Source organism: Microtus oregoni, unplaced genomic scaffold, assembly GCF_018167655.1.
Source record: "Microtus oregoni isolate MIOR12 unplaced genomic scaffold, Mior012 000024F_ref0000369, whole genome shotgun sequence".
Lineage (NCBI taxonomy): Eukaryota > Metazoa > Chordata > Mammalia > Rodentia > Cricetidae > Microtus > Microtus oregoni.
This window is the reverse complement of record NW_024543083.1, coordinates 11,447,916-11,467,777: the sequence shown is the minus strand read 5'-3', so window position 1 is coordinate 11,467,777 and position 19,862 is coordinate 11,447,916. Positions and strand designations below refer to the sequence as shown.

The 19,862-nt window shown below is 46.4% G+C and overlaps 1 protein-coding gene across 5 annotated transcripts in view; it reads left to right on the top strand.

Moving 5' to 3' along the window:
* The window catches only part of Slc20a2 (solute carrier family 20 member 2), a 91,793-nt gene that overhangs the window by 53,292 nt on the left and 18,639 nt on the right, over positions 1-19,862 (top strand). For 4 of the 5 annotated variants that reach the window (XM_041673627.1, XM_041673631.1, XM_041673629.1 and 1 more), the window contains exons 2-5: positions 10,344-10,897; positions 14,831-14,971; positions 16,539-16,624; positions 17,753-17,849. In XM_041673627.1, the coding sequence (XP_041529561.1) occupies positions 10,609-10,897; positions 14,831-14,971; positions 16,539-16,624; positions 17,753-17,849 (613 nt within the window). In that variant the 5' untranslated portion in view covers positions 10,344-10,608. Of the gene's footprint in view, positions 1-4,488; positions 4,504-10,343; positions 10,898-14,830; positions 14,972-16,538; positions 16,625-17,752; positions 17,850-19,862 lie in introns of those variants that run through there. The other variant, XM_041673632.1, reaches the window with a different exon arrangement.

The window sequence follows — 19,862 nt, the reverse complement described above, 5'->3', positions numbered from 1 at the left end:
GGGATTTCTCAGTGTCCCGCTCCTGCGGACTCACCCTGATCTCCACCCCCAACACCAAATTAGACTCTCACCCCTCTGGGATCATAAGCCGAAATAAACTCTTCCTTTGTAAGTCACTTTGGGTCATGTTTTATAACAGCAAAGTAACTAGTACAGGACAGAGCCCTTGGCTGGAGGAAGTCGAGGTCTGGCCCAGCAGCTGTCTCCTCGCTCTCCTGGGAACGGGGTTCATACAGTGTATGTAACACGTACTCTAACTAGATTCTCTCTTTGCCTCTTGATGCCGTTGCTTCAGACTTGCTCCTTGGTGGTTGGACTAGCTGTTTTTAATTTTTTATTTTGGTGGTAGTGGTGATGGTGGTGGTGGTGGTGGTGGTGGTGGTGGTGGTGGTGGTGGTGGTGGTGGAGGTGGTGGTGGTGGAGGTGGTGGTGGTAGAGGTGGTGGTGATGGTGGTGGAGGTGGTGATGGTGGAGGTGGTGGTGGAGGTGGAGGTGGTAGTGATGGTGGTGGCGGTGATGGTGGTGGTGGTGGTGGTGATGGTGGAGGTGGTGGTGGTGGTGGAGGTGGTGGTGGTGGTGGAGGTGGTGGTGGTGGTGGAGGTGGAGGTGGAGGTGGTGGTGGAGGTGGTGATGGTGGTGATGGTGGTGATGGTGGTGGTGGTGGTGAAGGTGATGGTGGTGGAGGTGGTGGTGGTGGTGGAGGTGGTGGTGGTGGAGGTGGTGGTGGTGGTGGTGGTGGTGGAGGTGGTGGTGGTGGTGGAGGTGGTGGTGGTGGAGGTGGTGATGGTGGTGGAGGTGGTGGTAGTGGAGGTGGTGGTGGTGGTGTGTGAATGTGGAAGCCAGAGGCCAATTCAGGGGACTTTCTATCAGTCCTGTTTTTTAATTTGTGTGTGTGTGTATGTTTAGACAGGGTCTCACTCTGTAGGCCTGGATACCCCTAGAACTTGCTATGTAGACCAGGCTGACCTTGAACTCACAAAGATACTCTTGCCTGACTCCTGAGTGCTAGAATTAAAGGCATGTGCCACCATGCCCGATATTCCTTGGCTTTCGAGACAAGGTCTCTCACTGGAACCTGAGCTCAGCTATCAGACCTGACTGGCTAGCTTCCCTCAGGAAGCCTCCTGTCTCTGCCCTCCAGTGCTGGGGTTATAAGCATGAGCCATCACGCCTAGCTTTTTACGCAGGTGCTGGGAATCAAATCGCAGCTCCTCGTGCGCTGTCTCCCATCCCTAACTAGCCAGCCGTCCTCATGCGCTGTCTCCCATCCCTAACTGGCCAGCCGTCTATGGAAGCAGCTCCCTTTCATGACATAGAAGAATTGTTCTATCTTCATTGAGCGTAGAGGACTAGGGAGTGGGTAATACCTACGTGTGGGAAAGAGAACCTGCCGGAAGGTCTACTTTGTGTGACCTGGATTATATTGGATTAGTTTTAATTTATATACAATAAAGTGTATCAAATTTAAGTGTATACTTTGAGTTTTGAAAAATGTGCAGTTTGTAATTGCTACCAGACTTAAAATTGAAGCCAAGTGTTTCCCGTGCTGACAGTTGTCATCATGCCCCTTCGCTAGACACCCTGAGATGAGCCTGCTGGGTGTCTGGTCAGCACTTGCTTTGCTCTGGAAGGAGCTGTCTACCTCTGCGGCTCTCCTGTCTTCTTCTCCGGTTTCTGAGACAGGGTCTCAGTTTGTATCCCTGGCTGGCTGGCTTGGAACCGTGCCCCAGCTAGGGCTCCACCACCGTGAGTAATGTTTTCCCCTTAGGGCCCTTTAGCAAGTGTTTTCTTAAATCTCTTTCTCTTTACTTCCTTTCACCCCACCCCAACCCCAGGAAGTCCCTGTCCCTTACAGCGTGTGTGTCACTCCTTAGCCAAAGAAGAAGCCATGGATTGAAACTGTAAGAGGAGGGCTTTTCTAGAGGGATTTGGAATCCTCAGAAAACCTCGTGACTCCCACAGGGCTGGGGCAGGGCACGGAGAGGCACTGAATGAGAAAGACCTTGCCGGAAGGGTTTGTATCCTTATCCTCTTTCCTTTGTCTTTAGTGAAGTCATTTCCAGCAAGCTGCTTGAAGCATGCCACAATTACAAAATACTTTATATTGTTAGGTTTAGCTTCACACTGATTTTGTAAGAGACATGAGTATTATCGTCAACCACATTTTATAGAAGACCAAACTGGCTTAGAATATGCATGTGAGTCAGCCAAGGTCCTCTGCCATTACTAACAGAATAATGATGATGATGATTAATAAGAATAATAATAATGAAGAAGGAGGAGAAGGAGAAGGAGAAGAAGAAGAAGAAGAAGAAGAAGAAGAAGAAGAAGAAGAAGAAGAAGAAGAAGTAGTAGTAGTCATTTGGGGTCATGGTGTTTTATCACAGCAAAGCAATTAATACAAAACAGAACCTTTTGCTGGGAGGAAGTCGAGGCCTGACCCAGCAGCAGCTGTCGCCTTGCTCTCCTGGGAACCGGATTCATAGTGTGTGTTAACGCATCCTTTAACTAGTTTCTCTCTTTGCCTCTTGACGCCATTGCTTCAAACATGGTCCTTGGTTGAACTAGCTGTTTTCCTACTTGCTAATGGCTCTAACCGATGCTGTGCTCTGGTTTCTGCCTTGCGAGCCCTTGGTGGTTATGCACAGTCTCCCCGCTTCCCCAGCTAGTCACGGAGATGAGTTGCCAGAGCGGTGTTACCAGTAGCTAACCAGACAGGAATGGGGATGGAGTCCTGCCAGCAGAGCCTGTGCTCTTCCCCTTCCCTGCAGAAGAGACAAATGTTCCCTTTTACAGCCTGGGAGAGGAAAGAAGTGGCAAAATGTCAGCAAACTGTCCCTCCCACCCCTCTCCAGATCTCCACCTCCAGTGCCAGGTGCCATCTTTCATCTCCTCTTCAGACTATTCATATTCTTGGCTCCCGCCGAGGAAACATTCCATCTTCCTGTTTCTGCTGTGTCCTTTGCCGCTGTGTTCCCTGTGCCCCGAGTCTGGTCTTGCATTTGACTTGATTATCCTGCCCTTTCTTCTTTCTCCTCTCTGCCATCCATTCTTGCTTTCTTAGTTCTGCTTCTGTCAAAATCCCTCTTCAGGTTCCTGTGTTCCCCTGACTGCTTTGCATGTTTGTAAATACGCTGTTTTAACTATGTTTGGGGGAGGAGATAGAGTTTGTGAAACATAGCAGTACAGGTGAGAGACTCTAATCTCAGTCCTCAGCACTCATATGAAGAACTGGGCAGGGAGGCATACATATGTAACCTACTCTCTGGGTGGGCATGGAGGTTGAGGAAAAAGGATCCCATGGGTCTGCTAGCCAACTGGTCCATCTCCAGGTTCAGTGAGTGACCCTGCTTCAAAAAACAAACTAATGATAGAAGGGCTGGAGAGGTGGCTCTGTGGTTAAAACATGGACTACTCTTCCAGAGGACCAGGGTTGGAGTCCCATCACCACACAGTAGCCCACAATCCTCTGTAACTCCGGTCCCAGTGTATCCAGCACACTCTTCTGGTCTCCCTGGGTACCCGGAGCACAAACAAAAAATGGTGCACAGACAAAACACTCATACACGTAAAATAAATAATTATAATAAAAAGATTTTTTAATATTGCAGAAAGGCATTAAAGAAGACACCTCATGTCAACCTCTGACCTCCACAGGCACACATACAGACTTGTGTGCACACCATACACACATACATACAACACACACACACAACACCCCAAAACTATCTCAGGACTGTCCAGAGACTTCCAGTCTTACTTTCACAATTATACAGTTACATTTTAAGGGCATTTTGGTTTGATTTGGTTTTGACTTTTTAAATATTTATTTTAGATTTATTTATTTCATATCTTGTCTTCATGTATGTATATGTATCATCTATGTGCCCGGTAACCATGAAAGTCAGAAAAGGTCCTCAGGTCCCCTGAAACTGGAGTTGTGGGTGGTTGCAAGGCACCATGTGGGTGCTGGGGACTGAACCACACAAGCACACCAAGTGCTCCTGACCACCACGCCTTCCCTCCAGCCCCAGGGCTTGACTTTCCAAGACAGGTTGCCTATGTAGCCTGCACAAATCTTGAACTTACTAAGTAGCCTGAGACACTCTCAAATTCGTTATCCTCCTACCTCAGCCTCCCAAGTGCTAGGTTCCATGTGCCGCCTTTCCCTGCCCGTTACTGTCAAGGATTCTAGAGTGTGATGTGGATGCTGGCATGTGCCATTCACGAGTGATGTGACTAGAAACTCCTCAGGACAAGGTCTGCGTCTGAAGTGCTAAAAAGAGACACCTTCTGCTGCTGTGCCGCTCTATGAAGATGCCAAACACGAATGTTTCATTTTATTTCATTTACTAGGAAAAGCTAGTAATTTTTGTGTTTGCGGAGTCTGAGTCACCATTTGTGGCAGAGTCGTTAGACAACACACCACACCGTTGAAGAGGTAGGAACCTCTCTTCATCTGAAGTGTCAAAACGCAAGATTCAGTTTCACCTTTCGGCGAAAGTAGGTAGCTCTTATATTTTTAGGGAGTGGATGTGATGTTTTGGGGCTTTATTGAAAGGAAATTGGGAGATCAATTAAGGGTCCTCTACAGGAGAACCTGTCTTTGAAAGAAAGCTTTAACTGAGTGAAGCCCATGACCTTTCATGTAGAAATGGTCAGAGACCACAATAAACTTGGTGGAAAGTAGGGGGTAGAGGGCCAATCCTTGAGAACCACAACTACCACACTGCGATACACAACTGTGACGCCAAGTCTTCAAGAGGGTCACAAGCCCAAGGTCCCCTTGGCTACATAGTGAGCTTGAGGCCAGCTTAGGAGACAGAAGACCATAACTCAAAAAAAGAACTTAAAAATAATAGTGTATATCTTTATGCATGTATTAAAAGAAAATAAAAGTTGGATGGGTAGTGATGGGACATGCCTTTCATCCCCCAGCACTCAGGAGGCAGAGGCAGGCAGATCTCTATGAATTCAGGGACAGTCTGGTCTACAGAGTGAGTTCCAGCCCAGCCAGGACTGCACAGAGCAACCCTGTCTCGAAAACCCAAATAATAATGAAATAAAAGCTAGGTAGGGTGGCTCACTCCTTAATCCCAGCATTCAAGACCAGTCTGGTCTACATAGTGAATTCCAGGCCAACCAGGGCTATATAGGGAGATCCTGTCTTAAAAATAAAATTGTGTTTGTGTGTGTGTGTGCACATATAAACTACAAAAACCTTTCGTAGTACTGCACACCCCCACCTCCCCCACTTCCCCACTCCTATCTGCGCACTATTCACTAGAATCCAGTTCGTGAGCTTCGGGCAACGGGCTGGAGGTTGAGGAAACACACACAGAGACAGACAGACACACGGACCTCCAATCACTGGTACAAAGCCCTTCTTTAATAGCACCATGGAGGCTTAAATACCCAGCAGTCAATGGCCAACAGGTGAAAATCCCAGCTTCTGACCCTCTAGGCAAAGCACAGCTTTTAGTAACTTCGATCAGAAGGCTCTAGCAGGGAAGAGCAGCTGAAGGCCAGGACTCAGTTGGTCCCAACATGTAGTACTCCACGGCAGGGACCTTCTTACCCAAACCTTGTTTTCCATAAATGTGCTTGGGGCCACAATTCCTTCACATTCCTGGTTTAAAATAGATGTGAGTCTGTCCAAAAACAGCCTGAGAATGTTTGTCTTCACTTACATACATGCAGGCAAAACACTCATACATATAAAAAAAAATCATTTTAAAAAAGATATCTCTTTCTCCATCTTCTTTTTATAAACTCCACTGTCGGTTCTTTTTATAAATTGCCTTTACTTCACATCTAAGCCTCCCCATTCCAATATTAAATAAATATCTAGTTGTATCTTTTCTTAGTCTCTTTAGAGTTCAGTTTTTACTTTTAAAACTCATTTGTTTTGATGTCAGCTAAGGAATATAGCTCTTCTTTTTAAAGAATTTATTCTGTATGCATGACATTTATGCAGTGCCCTCGAAGGCCAAAAAAGGCATCAGGTCCCCTGGGCCTGGAGTTACAATTGAGAGGCAAATGTGGATGTTAAGGGTTGAACCTGAGTTTTCTGGGAGAACAAACAGTGCTCTTGGTTGCTGAGCCGCCATCCAGCCCGAGTCTAGCTTTTCCCCTTCCAGATAGCCAGAGCTGAGTTCTCTCAGCATCATTAATTGGATGAGTCAGTGTTTACCGATCTTCACAATTCTGCTCTCCTGCTATCAGTTCCCTCTTATGTAATACCTCAGCACATCTCTACTGCTCTGAACGTGGACATCTATAATTCTTAGAAAGTTAACATTTGGCTGTCTGCGTGGCATCATCTGGTTCATCAGGGTCTTAGTTAAAGAAGTCTTACCACCTTCTCCTGTGCTCCAGATTGTGGGGTTATTTCTTATAAGGTTTGTTTTGAATTATGTGTGTGTATATCTGCATGTTGGTTTATGTGCTTGAGTGTAGTACCTGAGATGTCCAGAAGAGGGCGTGGGATCCTCCAGAGCTGGTGCTACAGGCAGTCTTGAGCCACCTGACAAGCTTGCAGGGAACCAAGTATCCTGCAAACGCAATGTAGACTCTTAACCACTGAGCAATCTCTCCAGTCTGTTGTGTGTTTATTTGTACATTTTGTTTTGTTTCACTTGAGATTAATAAAAATAAATAACGGGAAAGGGGAAAATCCAAAGTGCTTTGCTTGTCCTTATAGATACAAAGTATCTTGAAGATGAGAGAGATTGTTTAGATTACTAAAGAGTGGTGATTCCTTCTTCTCAGCCCAGCACTTACTGGCCATGAGTACAATGGTTAGGGCATGAACACGAAGGTGAAGTCATGGTAAAGTCTTGATCGTAGTGGGCATAAGAAACCTCAGTAGAAAAGGGAATCTCTGGGCTGGAATTGGTGTCAAAGGTAACATAAAAAAAAATGACTAATTTCCCACCCAAACAAAGCAAAGGACAGCCATTTGGCATGTCACCAGCTACTCTCTCCAATGTTCTGGTGATTTACTTCTTTGTGCAGCATGTCCAAGAAAGTCTGTCACCAACCCCTCTCCTGTCACTGAAAAGAAACCACCCAACAAGGGAGAAAGTCACTTAGTTGTTTTTCGTTGCAGCCCCTCTCAGCCCAGGGCTGTGGATGAGGCTGCCTCTTTCCCTTTATCTGCCTGTGCTCTAATCCAGCATCCTTACGGTCGGCTTCAGCACACAGTAGCACAGAGTTTTCTGCCCACATTGACACTTGTCTCTTGAGCAGATTGTCCTCCACACCATGGCCAGGATGGTCTTTTAAAAAGTCCTGTGTTTGGACTGGCAAGATGACTCAGCAGCAAGTAAAGTTACTTGTCCCTAAGCCTGGTGACCTATGTGTGGTCCCTGGGATCCACAAAGTAGAGACTCCCACTGCTTGTCCTCTGACCCCCTCCTGACCCTCCCTGCCATGTGCACTTATGCATCATAAATAAATAAATATGTAAACACACACATGTATGTATGTATATGTGTTTTTGCATACATATATACATGTGTACATACATATATACTTCAAAGTGGCCCCGCTCAGTTGTCATCGTGTTTTCCCTCATCCTTGCCTGCCCCCAACCTGCTGTCCTTCCCACCGTGAGAACTGACAGGAATAAACGCCTCCCACGGTCACAGAGGTCATTTACCCTGCCAGGATCACATAAGCCCTTCCCTGCCCTCAGACGAGGACATAGTCCATGCTCTTGTGCGGTATTAGTCAGCAGCGCGGAATCATTTCTTATGTCGTTTTTGATTGGAGTCTGTTTCCGCCACTGTGCCGACAACCCCAGCTGTGCAGTAGCCACCATTTGTCTCTTACTGCGTTGCTAACGAAGGAGATGCCGTGCAAAGACTCGCTGGGTGACCACTCTGGCTTATAGCCTACCCGAGATAGAAGGCAAGGTTTCACTTAAAAAAAAAAAAAAGTGTTTTAAGAGAAAGAGCAGTGGTCCCAGTTTTGTTTGTTTGTGTGTTTGGGCGTGTGTGTGTGTGTGTGTGTGTGTGTGTGTGTATTTCAGGTTCCCACAGAAGCCAGAAGAGGGCATTAGACAGCTTGAGGCTGGAGTTGCAGGTGGCTCACAGACTCCTAATGTAGGTGCTAGGAACAGAACTCAGGTCCTCTGTGAGAGCAACAAGTGCCCTTAACCGTGAGCCATAGCTCCATGCCCCCCCAATCTATTTTGATTTTCATCTACATATTAATACTAATCATATTCATAAACTCTCTCTCCTTCAGTAGGGTGTTATCTTCTGCCTTGAAAGCAGCCTTCCATTTGTCTCACGTAGAACCTACATAGAATAACCATCTTAAACTATGGTAGGATATATCAATATGTATTTTGCATAATTTTATAGCTATTGCATTTTATATATATATATATATATATATAGCTCAATATGTTTGTAGGCTTACTTATTATATGTTATTTTCTCATTTGAGAAGCGTGTAACCACAAAATACACTTTGGAAAGGAAAGTTCATAGGTTATACCACTAATATCAGTTAGTGTGTGTTACCTTTTAACCTCCCCCTGCCTCCGTGCTAGGATTCAACCCCAGGTCTCATTTGTGCTAAGCAAGAATGCTACCAATGAGCTACATTCTCAGGCCTCTTTTTGGTCTTTTTGTGTTAACTTTTTATACTGCCATAATCAAACTGTATATTAAAGAATTTGTATTCTCTTTTCTCCCACCCATGTCTAACTGGCGGTTGACCAAAGCGCACACTGCCTGGGAGATGAACCTTCTTCATTCTGCCCAATGCAATGAGCACTTAGGAAAGGACACACTGTTGGGCTCCACTGTTTGTGCCTCCCACCACACAGAACAAAAACAAATCTGATTCCTTGACAGTATTTTAACAGAATAACGCTCCCAGCCCTGCCCAGGTGTGTTTCTTGTAGTGTCTCCTCTCCTGGGAGACAGAGCAAAACTTGTCTCTCCACTTCCTCGCTGTTTTCTCTGTTCATTCAGTAGTAAAATAATCATTTACTACATCCTGGAGTTGCGGCAATGGAGGTCTCTGTCATCTGATGGGAGAGCACAGGCCACACCTCCTAAAGGATGGATGAGTGAGTGAAGGAATGAATTGGGTGATAGTTGGATTTTTTAGAGGGGTGAGTGAGGTCGTAGAGGAAGAGGTGCTCTTCTGCAGGATCAGGACAGCATCCGGAGTGTCACAACGGAGCAGATTCCTAAAGGGAGCAGGGGGGAGCCGTGGGGGCTGTTGGGGGAGGGTTTGTTCCTGGCGGGGTGGGGTGGAGTCATCAGGCACTGTGTTAGTTATGTTTCGTTTTGCTGTGGAAAACACCGCGATTGCATTTAATTGGGCTTATTAGAGGGTTAGCGTCCATGGTGATGACAAAGACATGGCAGCAGGAATTCTCCAAGAGTGGAGAATTCACAGCTTGATCCGAAAGTAGAAGACAGCCAAACAAGTCTGGAATTGTGCCAGTCTTTCCAAACCTCGAAGCCCACCCTAGTGACACACCTCCTCCAACAAGGCCACACTTCCTTGTCCTTCCCAAACAGTTCCAGCAACAAGGGACCAAGTGTTTAGACATGAGCATATAGGGGCCATTCTCATTCAAACCACCACGGAGACCAAAGCCCCGTGGTTATTAGACTGTGCTTTGTGACTCAAGTAGTGAAGAGCTGGGGTGAGGGGTAACTGGGACCACAGTGGTCAGGGGTGGGTGGTGACCTTGCTAGCCCAGTGAGGTCGCTGGTCTTTCCTGAGAAAGATGAGAGACAGTGGCTAGTGACCAGCCTGCCCTGGCCTGCTGCATTCTCTATTTTCTGTGCCCCTCCTCTGAGGCTCAGTAGTTTTGTCTTGGTCACCCCCAGGAGGAGTAACCTTGTTCTGGAGTTTGAAGACACATCTTTCCCACACATCAATGTCAGTGAGCTTCTCCCGGTACTGTCACACAGTGAGATCATACAACCTGTGTTCCAAGGAGCCAGGACATTCCAAACATTTAAAAAACGATATAACTTTGATGTATTCTTTATCTGTTACTCATTTGAGGAAATCGTTCTCTGAAAACAGTGACCAAATATATTTTTCAAACTGCATACAATACTTCATCTAAAATGGCATCCTGTCGATCTGTGGGTATTAAACAATCTAGCAGCCAGCTTTGTATTTTATCTTTTATTTCTGGTTGGTTTGGAGGGGAGACTAATTATAATCTTCCTTGAATTGCTTTGTGGTCAGGTCTGTCGCATGCTAAAGACAGATCCCATTAGCAGGCTTTAAACACTTCTGAAAGAATTAGCTGTTACGGGTACTCAATAGTGATTGATTTCTTTGTTCTCTTTCTATAGGAAGAAAAACCACAGCTTTTCCAGGCTGGGAGGAAAAATATGGAATGTGCTGTACCACTGACTGAACACAACCCAATGAACTGTACTGCCCGTAGTTCCGAAACCAGCAGCTAACAGTTTCTTCAGACTTCAGCACCATCCAGCACTTTCCAGACCAGACTCGCTGTTTGCAAGAACTCTTGGCCTCCCGAAGTTAGCAACCTCAGACTTTGTTTATTTAAAATATTTCTGCACAAGAAAAGTACCCCAGAGCCCATTCTACAAAATGGCCATGGATGGGTATCTGTGGATGGTCATTTTGGGTTTTATTATTGCTTTCATCCTGGCCTTTTCAGTTGGTGCCAATGACGTTGCCAACTCCTTCGGAACCGCAGTGGGCTCTGGCGTGGTGACCTTGAGACAGGCATGCATTCTGGCTTCGATATTTGAAACCACTGGCTCTGTGCTCCTGGGAGCGAAAGTAGGGGAGACTATCCGGAAGGGCATCATCGACGTGAACCTCTACAATGACACTGTGGAGACCCTCATGGCTGGGGAAGTGAGTGCAATGGTTGGTGAGTAGCTCTGCCCTCCGCTCCCTCTGTCCCATGGCTGTTCCTATAAGGGGGGGGGGGGGTCCTACGTTTTTAACTGTTGGGAAGCTGGTTTAAATCTGTGCTTACGATACAGTTTTCATTGCCTGTGCTCTATGGTTTTTACAAGCAAGCATCCATTTTCCTCAAACTTTTAGCCATTTAAACATATACTTGAGCCTCTGGATACCACGTGTAGAATATTGCTTTGTTGTTTTAGGGAAAGAACATATATTTATATACATATCGGCATATAAAATCAATGACTGTGTTTTAAATCTTACCTATAACCAACCTTGAAAGTTGATTTATATTCTTATAATGATTTTCATTGTGTATGATGGAATGTTTCAAAAATGTAGATATAATAAAAAAAAATATTTAGGAGTTTGAGTGTGCCTCTGGACTAAGACCGCTTGCCTGGCATGCATGAGGCTCTGAGAACAACCCTCAGAACTATGGTAGAATACTTGGGGACAGTATACTATGGCAGGATCTGTCCTTAGCATGCTCAAGGCCCTGGCCATCTCTGGTACCAAGAAAAGAAAAAGATTGATTAATTTAAATTTTGTTGTTTCAGTTTACAATTTAACCTGTAGTTTCCTAATAGCCAAGTAAAATTGAGATATTTTTTTTAGGTCATTAAGGCAGTGTTTCTCAACCTGTGGGTCGCGACCATCTGAAGGTCATATGACCCTTTCATAGGATTGCCTAAGACCATCAAAAAAAAAAACCACCCAGATATTTGCATTATGATTTTATAACTGCAGCAAAAATTAGTTATGAAGTAGCAGTGAAAGTAATTTTATGGTTGGGGGTCACCACAACATGAGGAACTGTATTAAAGGGTCGCAGTGTTTGGAGGGTTGAGAAAGGTGTCGTGAGAAAGGGCTATTGAAACTACGGGGGGAATAGAGAAACACTGACAGGTTCAGTCCTACGTGGAGCCCCGCTCCGACAGAACCTTCTCCGGTAGTCTCGGCACCTAGGCGAAGCCATGTGCGCCTGCGCACTGAGAACTCCCTGTGGCGGCCTTGGAGGAGCTGAGCAGTTTGTCCCCACTGTGGTCTCGGAAGCGGCGTAGCTTGTCCACTTTTCACTTTTCCCACCCGCGGCCTTTGGCTCCTTATTCAAAGAGTAAAGGATTGTTTTTTTTCTTAACCTCAACTAGAATTTGGGTTTACCAAGGCAATTTGAGGGTTTGTCTGAATAGCACGATTGTTTTGGTTTCTCTCTTCTCTGGGTTTGTTCGGGGGTGGTGGTTGCTTCTGCTGTTTCCTTTCTGGTTTGTGGTTAGATGAACTGGAGAGCTCCTTGGGTTGGGAGTTTGTATGACCTGATTTTAAAGACTGAATTCCTTGCGAGCCGGAGCCATCCGAACGTAACAAAACAAGGTTGTCGGGCCGTGGTGGCGCACACCTTTAATCCCAGCACCTGGGAGGCAGAGGCAGGTGGATCTCTGTGAGCTCGAGGCCAGCCTGGTCTACAAGAGCTAGTTCCAGGACAGTCACCAAAGCAACACAGAGAAATCCTGTCTTGAAAAACCAAAATAATAATAATAATAAAAACATGACAAGGTCTCTGTTACTAACCAAGTCTGTTGAGAACCCCAAATCCTCGCTGTCTGCGCTCCTCCTCAGCTTTTCTCTTCTTCCTCTCCTGCTCTGTCTTTTCATTCTTCTCAGTCGGTGTCACTCTGTTCTATTTTGACTGGTCCCCGTACCTGGGCCTCTGTGCTGCCTAAAAGCCTGGTGTCAGAGGTAAGTGGGTTGAGTAAAAGAAGCTCCTCCCAATGTCACCTAAACTTCCAGAACAATCTATCTTTTGAGACCTTTTGCTTAGCCCTGTAGAAAATGAACCCACTTCATATAAAGTCAGCAATGCTTCCAAAAACCTGAGAATTCAGATCTGGGCATCCACTCATAAAGATTCTACACAATGACAGGACAAACCATTTCTTCAAGCCACGACAAGAAATGCACAAAACCGTCAAGCCTCCTCACCCTTCACTTTCTGTTCTCACACAGCACCCTACTCTTCCTCATGCTCACCCCTCACCCTCATGTGACCCTGAACCTTTGTTTGCCTTCTATTTAATCTTCCACACACCACTTACTATCTCAAAGGAGCCTGTCTCCCATTTTCCCCAAGTTTCTCTTGATACCTTTGTTCCATAGCCCATCCGTTTTCCTCTTTGTAGGATGCCATTATCTTACAAGTTTCTTTCTTCAGTTTTCTTCTTGATGTCCATGTGACCCTGTATCCCTTCAGCAGTTCCCAGGGGTCGGGTGGCTCCTGTCCGCTGGCTGCCCCTGTGCCGCCACATCTTATCCTGTCTTCCCATGATCCCACCTCTCACTGTCACCTCTAAAGTCAGCAAGAAAAATGGTGGCAGCTCTCAGAAAGGAAAATTCAGTCTGCGTGTGACAGGGTGAGCTCAGACCATCCTCCGACATCACCAGTTTAACTGTATAAGAATATTACAAAACCATGAAGTTTATACTTTTACATTACAGTTCTGAGCGAGGACACCCGACCCTGACTCGGGTCTTATGTGTAAGGCAAACCAGTTGCAGCTGATCAGGTCACAGAGGTGGGGCCTAGGGAACTGTCCAGAGAAAGGCGGGTGCTACCCTGGCAACTTGACCTTACGGTAGCACAAGGCTGATTCCTTCTTCACTCAACAACACTTCAGAGATGTATATGGCGCCACCCCCAGCCTCCACTCAAAAGGTCAGCATGCCTGGCCTTCGCTGGAGCGGCTGTCCACTTTGCCTCACCCTCTAGGACCTATGTGGCCTTAGATGAACCTGCGCCACTCAGCTCTCTTTGAAGAAAAGGCCAGGGGGTGCTTAAGGACGCTGCTACTGCCAGGCAACCTGATTTTCCCAGTTAGCAGTGGAGTTAGTGGTAGTCCACTTTATCAGCCCGGCCTTTTGTTGTCGTTCATTCTGTTTGCCCTTCTTAGCAACGGCCGCTGAAAGGGATAACTCCCAGCTGCTACGCTCAGTGTTCCCTGCCGTGTAGGACCTGCTTATGAAAATGGCTTCTATGACCTACAGCCTAGAAAAACATCAAGCGTAGAACACAAGGCCAAACTCAGAGCTCCCAGTAATACTGCAAACAAGATCTGAGAGCAATGCCCAACTTCAAGTTATACCCAGTTTCAGGTTAACTATCTCAGTTTTGTTTTTCACATGTGTGGCAGAAGTCAAGGGCCATCAACATGTTCCTCGCTTACATGGACTAATATGGTCTGTTTGTCTCTAGCTTGTCTCATTATGGACTACAAGACAGAACAAAACTTCCTCCCAATATACTGCCTTTTAAAAATTTTTCATGTGTAACGTCTCAGTTGCTTGCTCATCATAACCAGACTTTCCATCAGACTCATCAGTGATGGCTGGTGATCACTCTGAGTGACTTTTGTCAGGGGGTTGGTGTTTTGTAAGAAAACAATGCATAGAAAATTAAACTCAGGGTGTCTTAGTTAGGGTTTCTATTGCCGTGAAGAGACACCATGACCTTGGCAACTCTTATAAAGGAAAGCATTAGACCTTGCTTACAATTCAGAGGGTTAGTCCATTATCATCATGGCAGGAGCATGGCAGCGTGCAGGCAGAAATGGTGCTGGAGAGGTAACTGAGAGCTCTGTATCTTACACAGGCAACAGGAAGTGGACTCGGACACTGGGCATGGTTTGAGCATATGAGACCTCAAAGCCCGCCCCCACAGTGACACACTTCCTCCAATAAGACCACACCTCCTAATAATGCCACTCCCTATGAGATTGTGGGGACCTGTTGCATTCAAACTACCATGCCGGGACGTGATGTTATAGATGCCCTCCCCCTGCCAGGCATCAAAGACATTGTGTTGAGTATCTGGGGTTTTAACTCATCTTTCCATCTACAGGTTCAGCTGTTTGGCAGTTGATCGCATCCTTCCTGAGACTTCCAATCTCAGGAACTCACTGCATAGTCGGCTCTACCATAGGCTTCTCCCTTGTGGCAATCGGTACCAAAGGCGTGCAGTGGATGGAGCTTGTCAAGATTGGTAATTGGCATCTTTTTTTACCTTTAGCAAGTAAAGTTTGCCTTCTCTAGAGTAAGTTTTATTAAAAGTTACTTTTGTAATACTTTCCCCTCAATGTTAAGGGTTAGAAGACCAGTATTGTATAGGCAGGTAATGCATTTTCTTTACAATTTCCATTATTGGGGCAAGTTCACTGTTACTTGTCAGTTTTAACTCCATGCTTAAAATGTTACAGCGTCATCTAGCTTTTGAAATCAGTTATTTTTTATTTATTTTGTTTTATATGCATTGGTGTTTTTGCCATGGGTGTTGGGCTCCCTGGAACTGGAATTACAGGCAGTTGTGAGCTGCCATGTGGGTGCTGGGAACTGAACCTGGGTCCTCTGGAAAAACAACCAGTGATCTTAACCACTTAGCCATCTCTCCAGCCCCCTGAAATCAGAATCTTATCTGTCCTTGCCAAGCAGAAGAAACATGCATTTCACTGAAATCAGCATAGAGTTTGAGAAAGACTAGAGCTAGGTCCAAGTGAGGCACAGCCTTAAATCCAAGAGTCAGTGTTTAAGGTCATGGGAAAGCCCAGATAAAGCCACTGTTATTGACTTCCCTGCATCGCACGCTGCTCAGGTCTGCCCCCTGGAGGAAGCACTGTGGTGTTCCTCCCCACAGTGGTCCATCTACACTAGACAGTCTCTGACAGTCCTCTCAGGGCTCACTCAGAATGAACGGTGCCATCGCTGTCCTGCAGGGAGTTCATTCTTTCCTAGAACCATAGGGCCTTAGGAGCTATAGCTCATAATGATCCCTGGCCTGCCAATCAGGGGTGCGGGCCCCCATGAAAATCACCTTATGTCCCCAAGCTCCTGGAATAACTGCTTTCAACCCTAGCGCATTAGAACTACCTGAAGGAGCAATTAAGAAGTATCCACATTCTGATCTTACTCTGCACCGCCTGAAGTCTGGGGGTGGGGCCAGAGTTTGGAAACTCCCAGGCGGTTTCTGGGTGAAGCCAGAACTAGAAGCACCCAGCAGAGGCTAACACCAGATGTGAGGAAGGAAAACACCAGGCTGGATGTGATTAAAGGAAATAGAACATGACCCACCTTATATGTAACCCTTGCCGTTGGGACAACAGACCCCACATGTATTGATAAAAGCAAGTACGTGGCTTAAAACAGCGGTTCTCAGCCTTCCTATGCTGCAACCTTTAATATAGTTCCTCATGGAGTGGCGACCCCCAGCCATTGCTGCTTCATAACTATAATTTTGCTACTGTTATGAATCATAATATAAACATTCAATATGCAAACTGTCTGCCATTCCAAGGGGTCGCGCCCCACAGGTTGAGAACCCCTGACTTAGAGGGAACTAATTGGTAAACTGAAGCTAGAGCCTGGGAACCAGCATAACCAGCCATATGTGAGTGTGTTTGGGCCTGAGAACTATGAGCTTGCTGGGCTCTGACGCTGGCAGACAGTGCTGGTAATACGTGTTCATATAGGCAATATATCGATCGCTTCCTGTGATAGTGTTTAAACATACTTGTGTGTGAACTTATCATTCACTGGGTTCTTTCTCAATCATTCAGTGGCTTCCTGGTTTATATCGCCGCTTCTTTCCGGCTTCATGTCTGGTGTGTTGTTTGTGCTCATCAGGATGTTCATCTTAACCAAGGTGAGTGAGGCTGCTTTCTTCATTTTATGTTTGGTTAAATTTTAGAACGAATTTTGGTGCTGCTCAGTAGAAACTAGTATCGGTAGGTCAGTGGGAGAATTGTTTCTCCTTTGCCAAGTTGCACATATGAAAATGTTTTCTTTTTTTTTTCTTTTTTTTTTTTTTTTTGGATAGGGTTTCTCTGTAGCTTTGGTGCCTGTCCTGGAACTAGCTCTTGTAGACCAGGCTGGCCTCGAACTCCCAGAGATCCGCCTGCCTCTGCCTCCCGAGTGCTGGGATTAAAGGCATGCGCCACCACTGCCCGGCGAAAATGTTTTCTTTGTATAACTGGTTTACTGTCATTGTGTATGGGGACGCACATGCCACAGCATGCTTGTGAAGGTCAGAGGACAACTCTCAGGAGTCACATGACATGTAGACATGGAACTCAGATCGTCATTATGAAAGAGGAAGTGCTTTACCTTCCGAGACATCTTGCTGTCCCCGTATAAGGGGATATGGGTGTTTTGCCTACAAGTGTGTCGCACATGTGTGCCTGGTGTCCACACAGGGCGCTGGATTCCCTCGAACTGGAGTAGAGACAGTGGTGAGCTTCCATGTGTTTGCTGGGAATCTTCCTCTGGAAGAGCAAGCAGCCAGTACTCTTACCCACTTCAACCCTGCTTTATATATTTTAATATAGTTAAAATGTGTCTAGCGCGAGAGTCATTTAAAATCTGCCATCCATGCTATGATGGCTGTCACTTGACTCTCTAGACTTCCGAGAGGAGAGAGCCTACAGTTGATGAGGTGGACTGGCAGGTGCAAAGATGAACTTAGCCATGTCAGCTCGTGTGGCTCCCTAACGTGCTGGCCACAGATGTGTAGGGGAGATGGCCTCGGCCGAGCAGCAGCTCGCACCGTGTTGCTCCCCTGTAATCAAGACCCCGTCTGTGTAGGGGCGATGCAGCCGAGCAGCAGCCCGCACCGTACTGCTCCCTGTAATCAGGACCCCGTCTGTGTAGGGGCGATGCAGCTGAGACAGCAGCCCGCACCATGTTGCTCCCCTGTAATCAGGACCCCGTCTCTTTGTCTATGTTGCTGCCAGAGGTTCTCGTCCTGACACCCACTCTGCTCCTTGTCATGCAGGAGAACCCTGTTCCAAACGGTCTCCAGGCGCTTCCTCTGTTCTATGCTGCTACTATAGCAATAAATGTCTTCTCCATCATGTACACGGGAGCACCAGGTAAGACCCCTCCATGGAATCTTAAATAAGGAGCGTGTAATTTAATATCGTTCACTTGCTTTGTAGCTAGCATTGGGGTTGGTTAATAGCAAGAAGCCTTGTTCCCGTTATCGTGGAGTAGTAAAAACAATAATAAGTGCATTTCCTTGTTTTAAATACCAAGAAGATGCATGAAATACAAAAACAACAGGCTCTCAAGATAAACGGAAATCCCAGTCTGCCATCACCCACATAGGCTGCCCTGGCAGCAGACTGAAATGCCACGTCTTAGACGATGTTCCAGTAGCTGTGGAGGCAAGAGGAGGGCATCACACATGTGGTCCAGCTGTCGAGGATGGGAAAGATGGGTCAGAAGTGATCTACAGCTGTGAATACAGAAATTCCTGGGCATTATCAAACCGTTAGTCCTGGACCTAGTGATTTTCTTTTCAGAATTACTCCTTTTCTTCCTGTTCTGATTTGGGTTGGGGTAGGGAAGCATGGTGGCATGGACCTGCCATCCCCCTGCCATCCCAGCCCTTGGCCTTGGTTAACCAGTTTCAGGAGAGCCTGGCGATACAATAGCTCACCAAAAAAAAGAAAAATGTCTGTGTGTAGCTGGTCGGTCCTTCGGAGTCGTGACCACTCCTGTGTGAGTCCTATAGAAACCTGAAGTAAGAATCTTTTCATACACATTGTAGCTTAAAAAAAAGCAAGGCTGGTAATGTTTGTTGGTGATTAAACAGCCCCTGACACATGCTGAGTTTGTCACGTGCCGGGCACCATGGGAAGTGCCCTGCCTCCACTGTGCATCCTTTTAAGAAATAGACTTTGATTGTCCCTATCTGCGCATGCTTTGTTAGCTTTTGAGGAAGGGTCTCTCTACATAGCCCTGGTTGTCCAGGAACTCACTATGTAGACCAGGCTGGCCTCAAACTCACAGAGATCTGCCTGCCTCTGCCTCCCACATGTTGGTATTAAAGGCGCGCTCCCACACACCTGGCCTTTGGATATGGTCTTGCCTGAACAGTTGCCTGCCCAGAGGCCAACTCTGGGACTGGGACCATTGAATGAGCAATAACCCACAGTATCCATGTGTAGATTTTAATATTCCTAACAACAGTTGGCTCTGAGCATTAAGTATATAGAAGATATAGAGATAGGCTATCAAAAATATTGGAAGATTTTCAAAGAGAATTTAGAGAAAGAATTTGTAATAGTCTGTATGTGCCAGGTTGCCTAAGGTGTCTAACTGAGACACTGGCATCCTAGACTAGGTTCCTGGTTTAATTCTGGCCCTTAGCCTTGCCGGTTACTGTAACTAATCCTGAGGATCGAGTTCTCATCTTCAGAGTGGCATTGGTTATGATAGCTCCATCTAAACATCAGCTCCATGGATGTATATGCGTTCTTACGACAAACCGGTGAGGTACTCACACCTCAGTGTCTCGTCACCATATAGCTTCATTTCCCCCGGAATAATCCTCTCTACCAACAAGATGCAGCAAATACATAGGAAAAAGACAAATAAAAGAACAAGAAGACAGGCAAATGTAAATAAAGACTAGAAGGAAGAGAAAGAATGCAGTGCCATGGCACACAGTGGCATAAAGTGACACGCAGTGACACACAGTGACATGACACACAGTGACACACAGTGACGCACAGTGACATGACGCACAGTGACATGACGCACAGTGACATGACGCACAGTGACGCACAGTGACACACAGTGACGCACAGTGACATGACGCACAGTGACATGACGCACAGTGACGCACAGTGACACACAGTGACGCACAGTGACATGACGCACAGTGACACACAGTGACATGACGCACAGTGACGCACAGTGATGCACAGTGACGCACAGTGACACACAGTGACATGACGCACAGTGACATGACGCACAGTGACGCACAGTGACACACAGTGACATGACGCACAGTGACACACAGTGACACACAGTGACGCACAGTGACACACAGTGACGCACAGTGACGCACAGTGACGCACAGTGACGCACAGTGATGC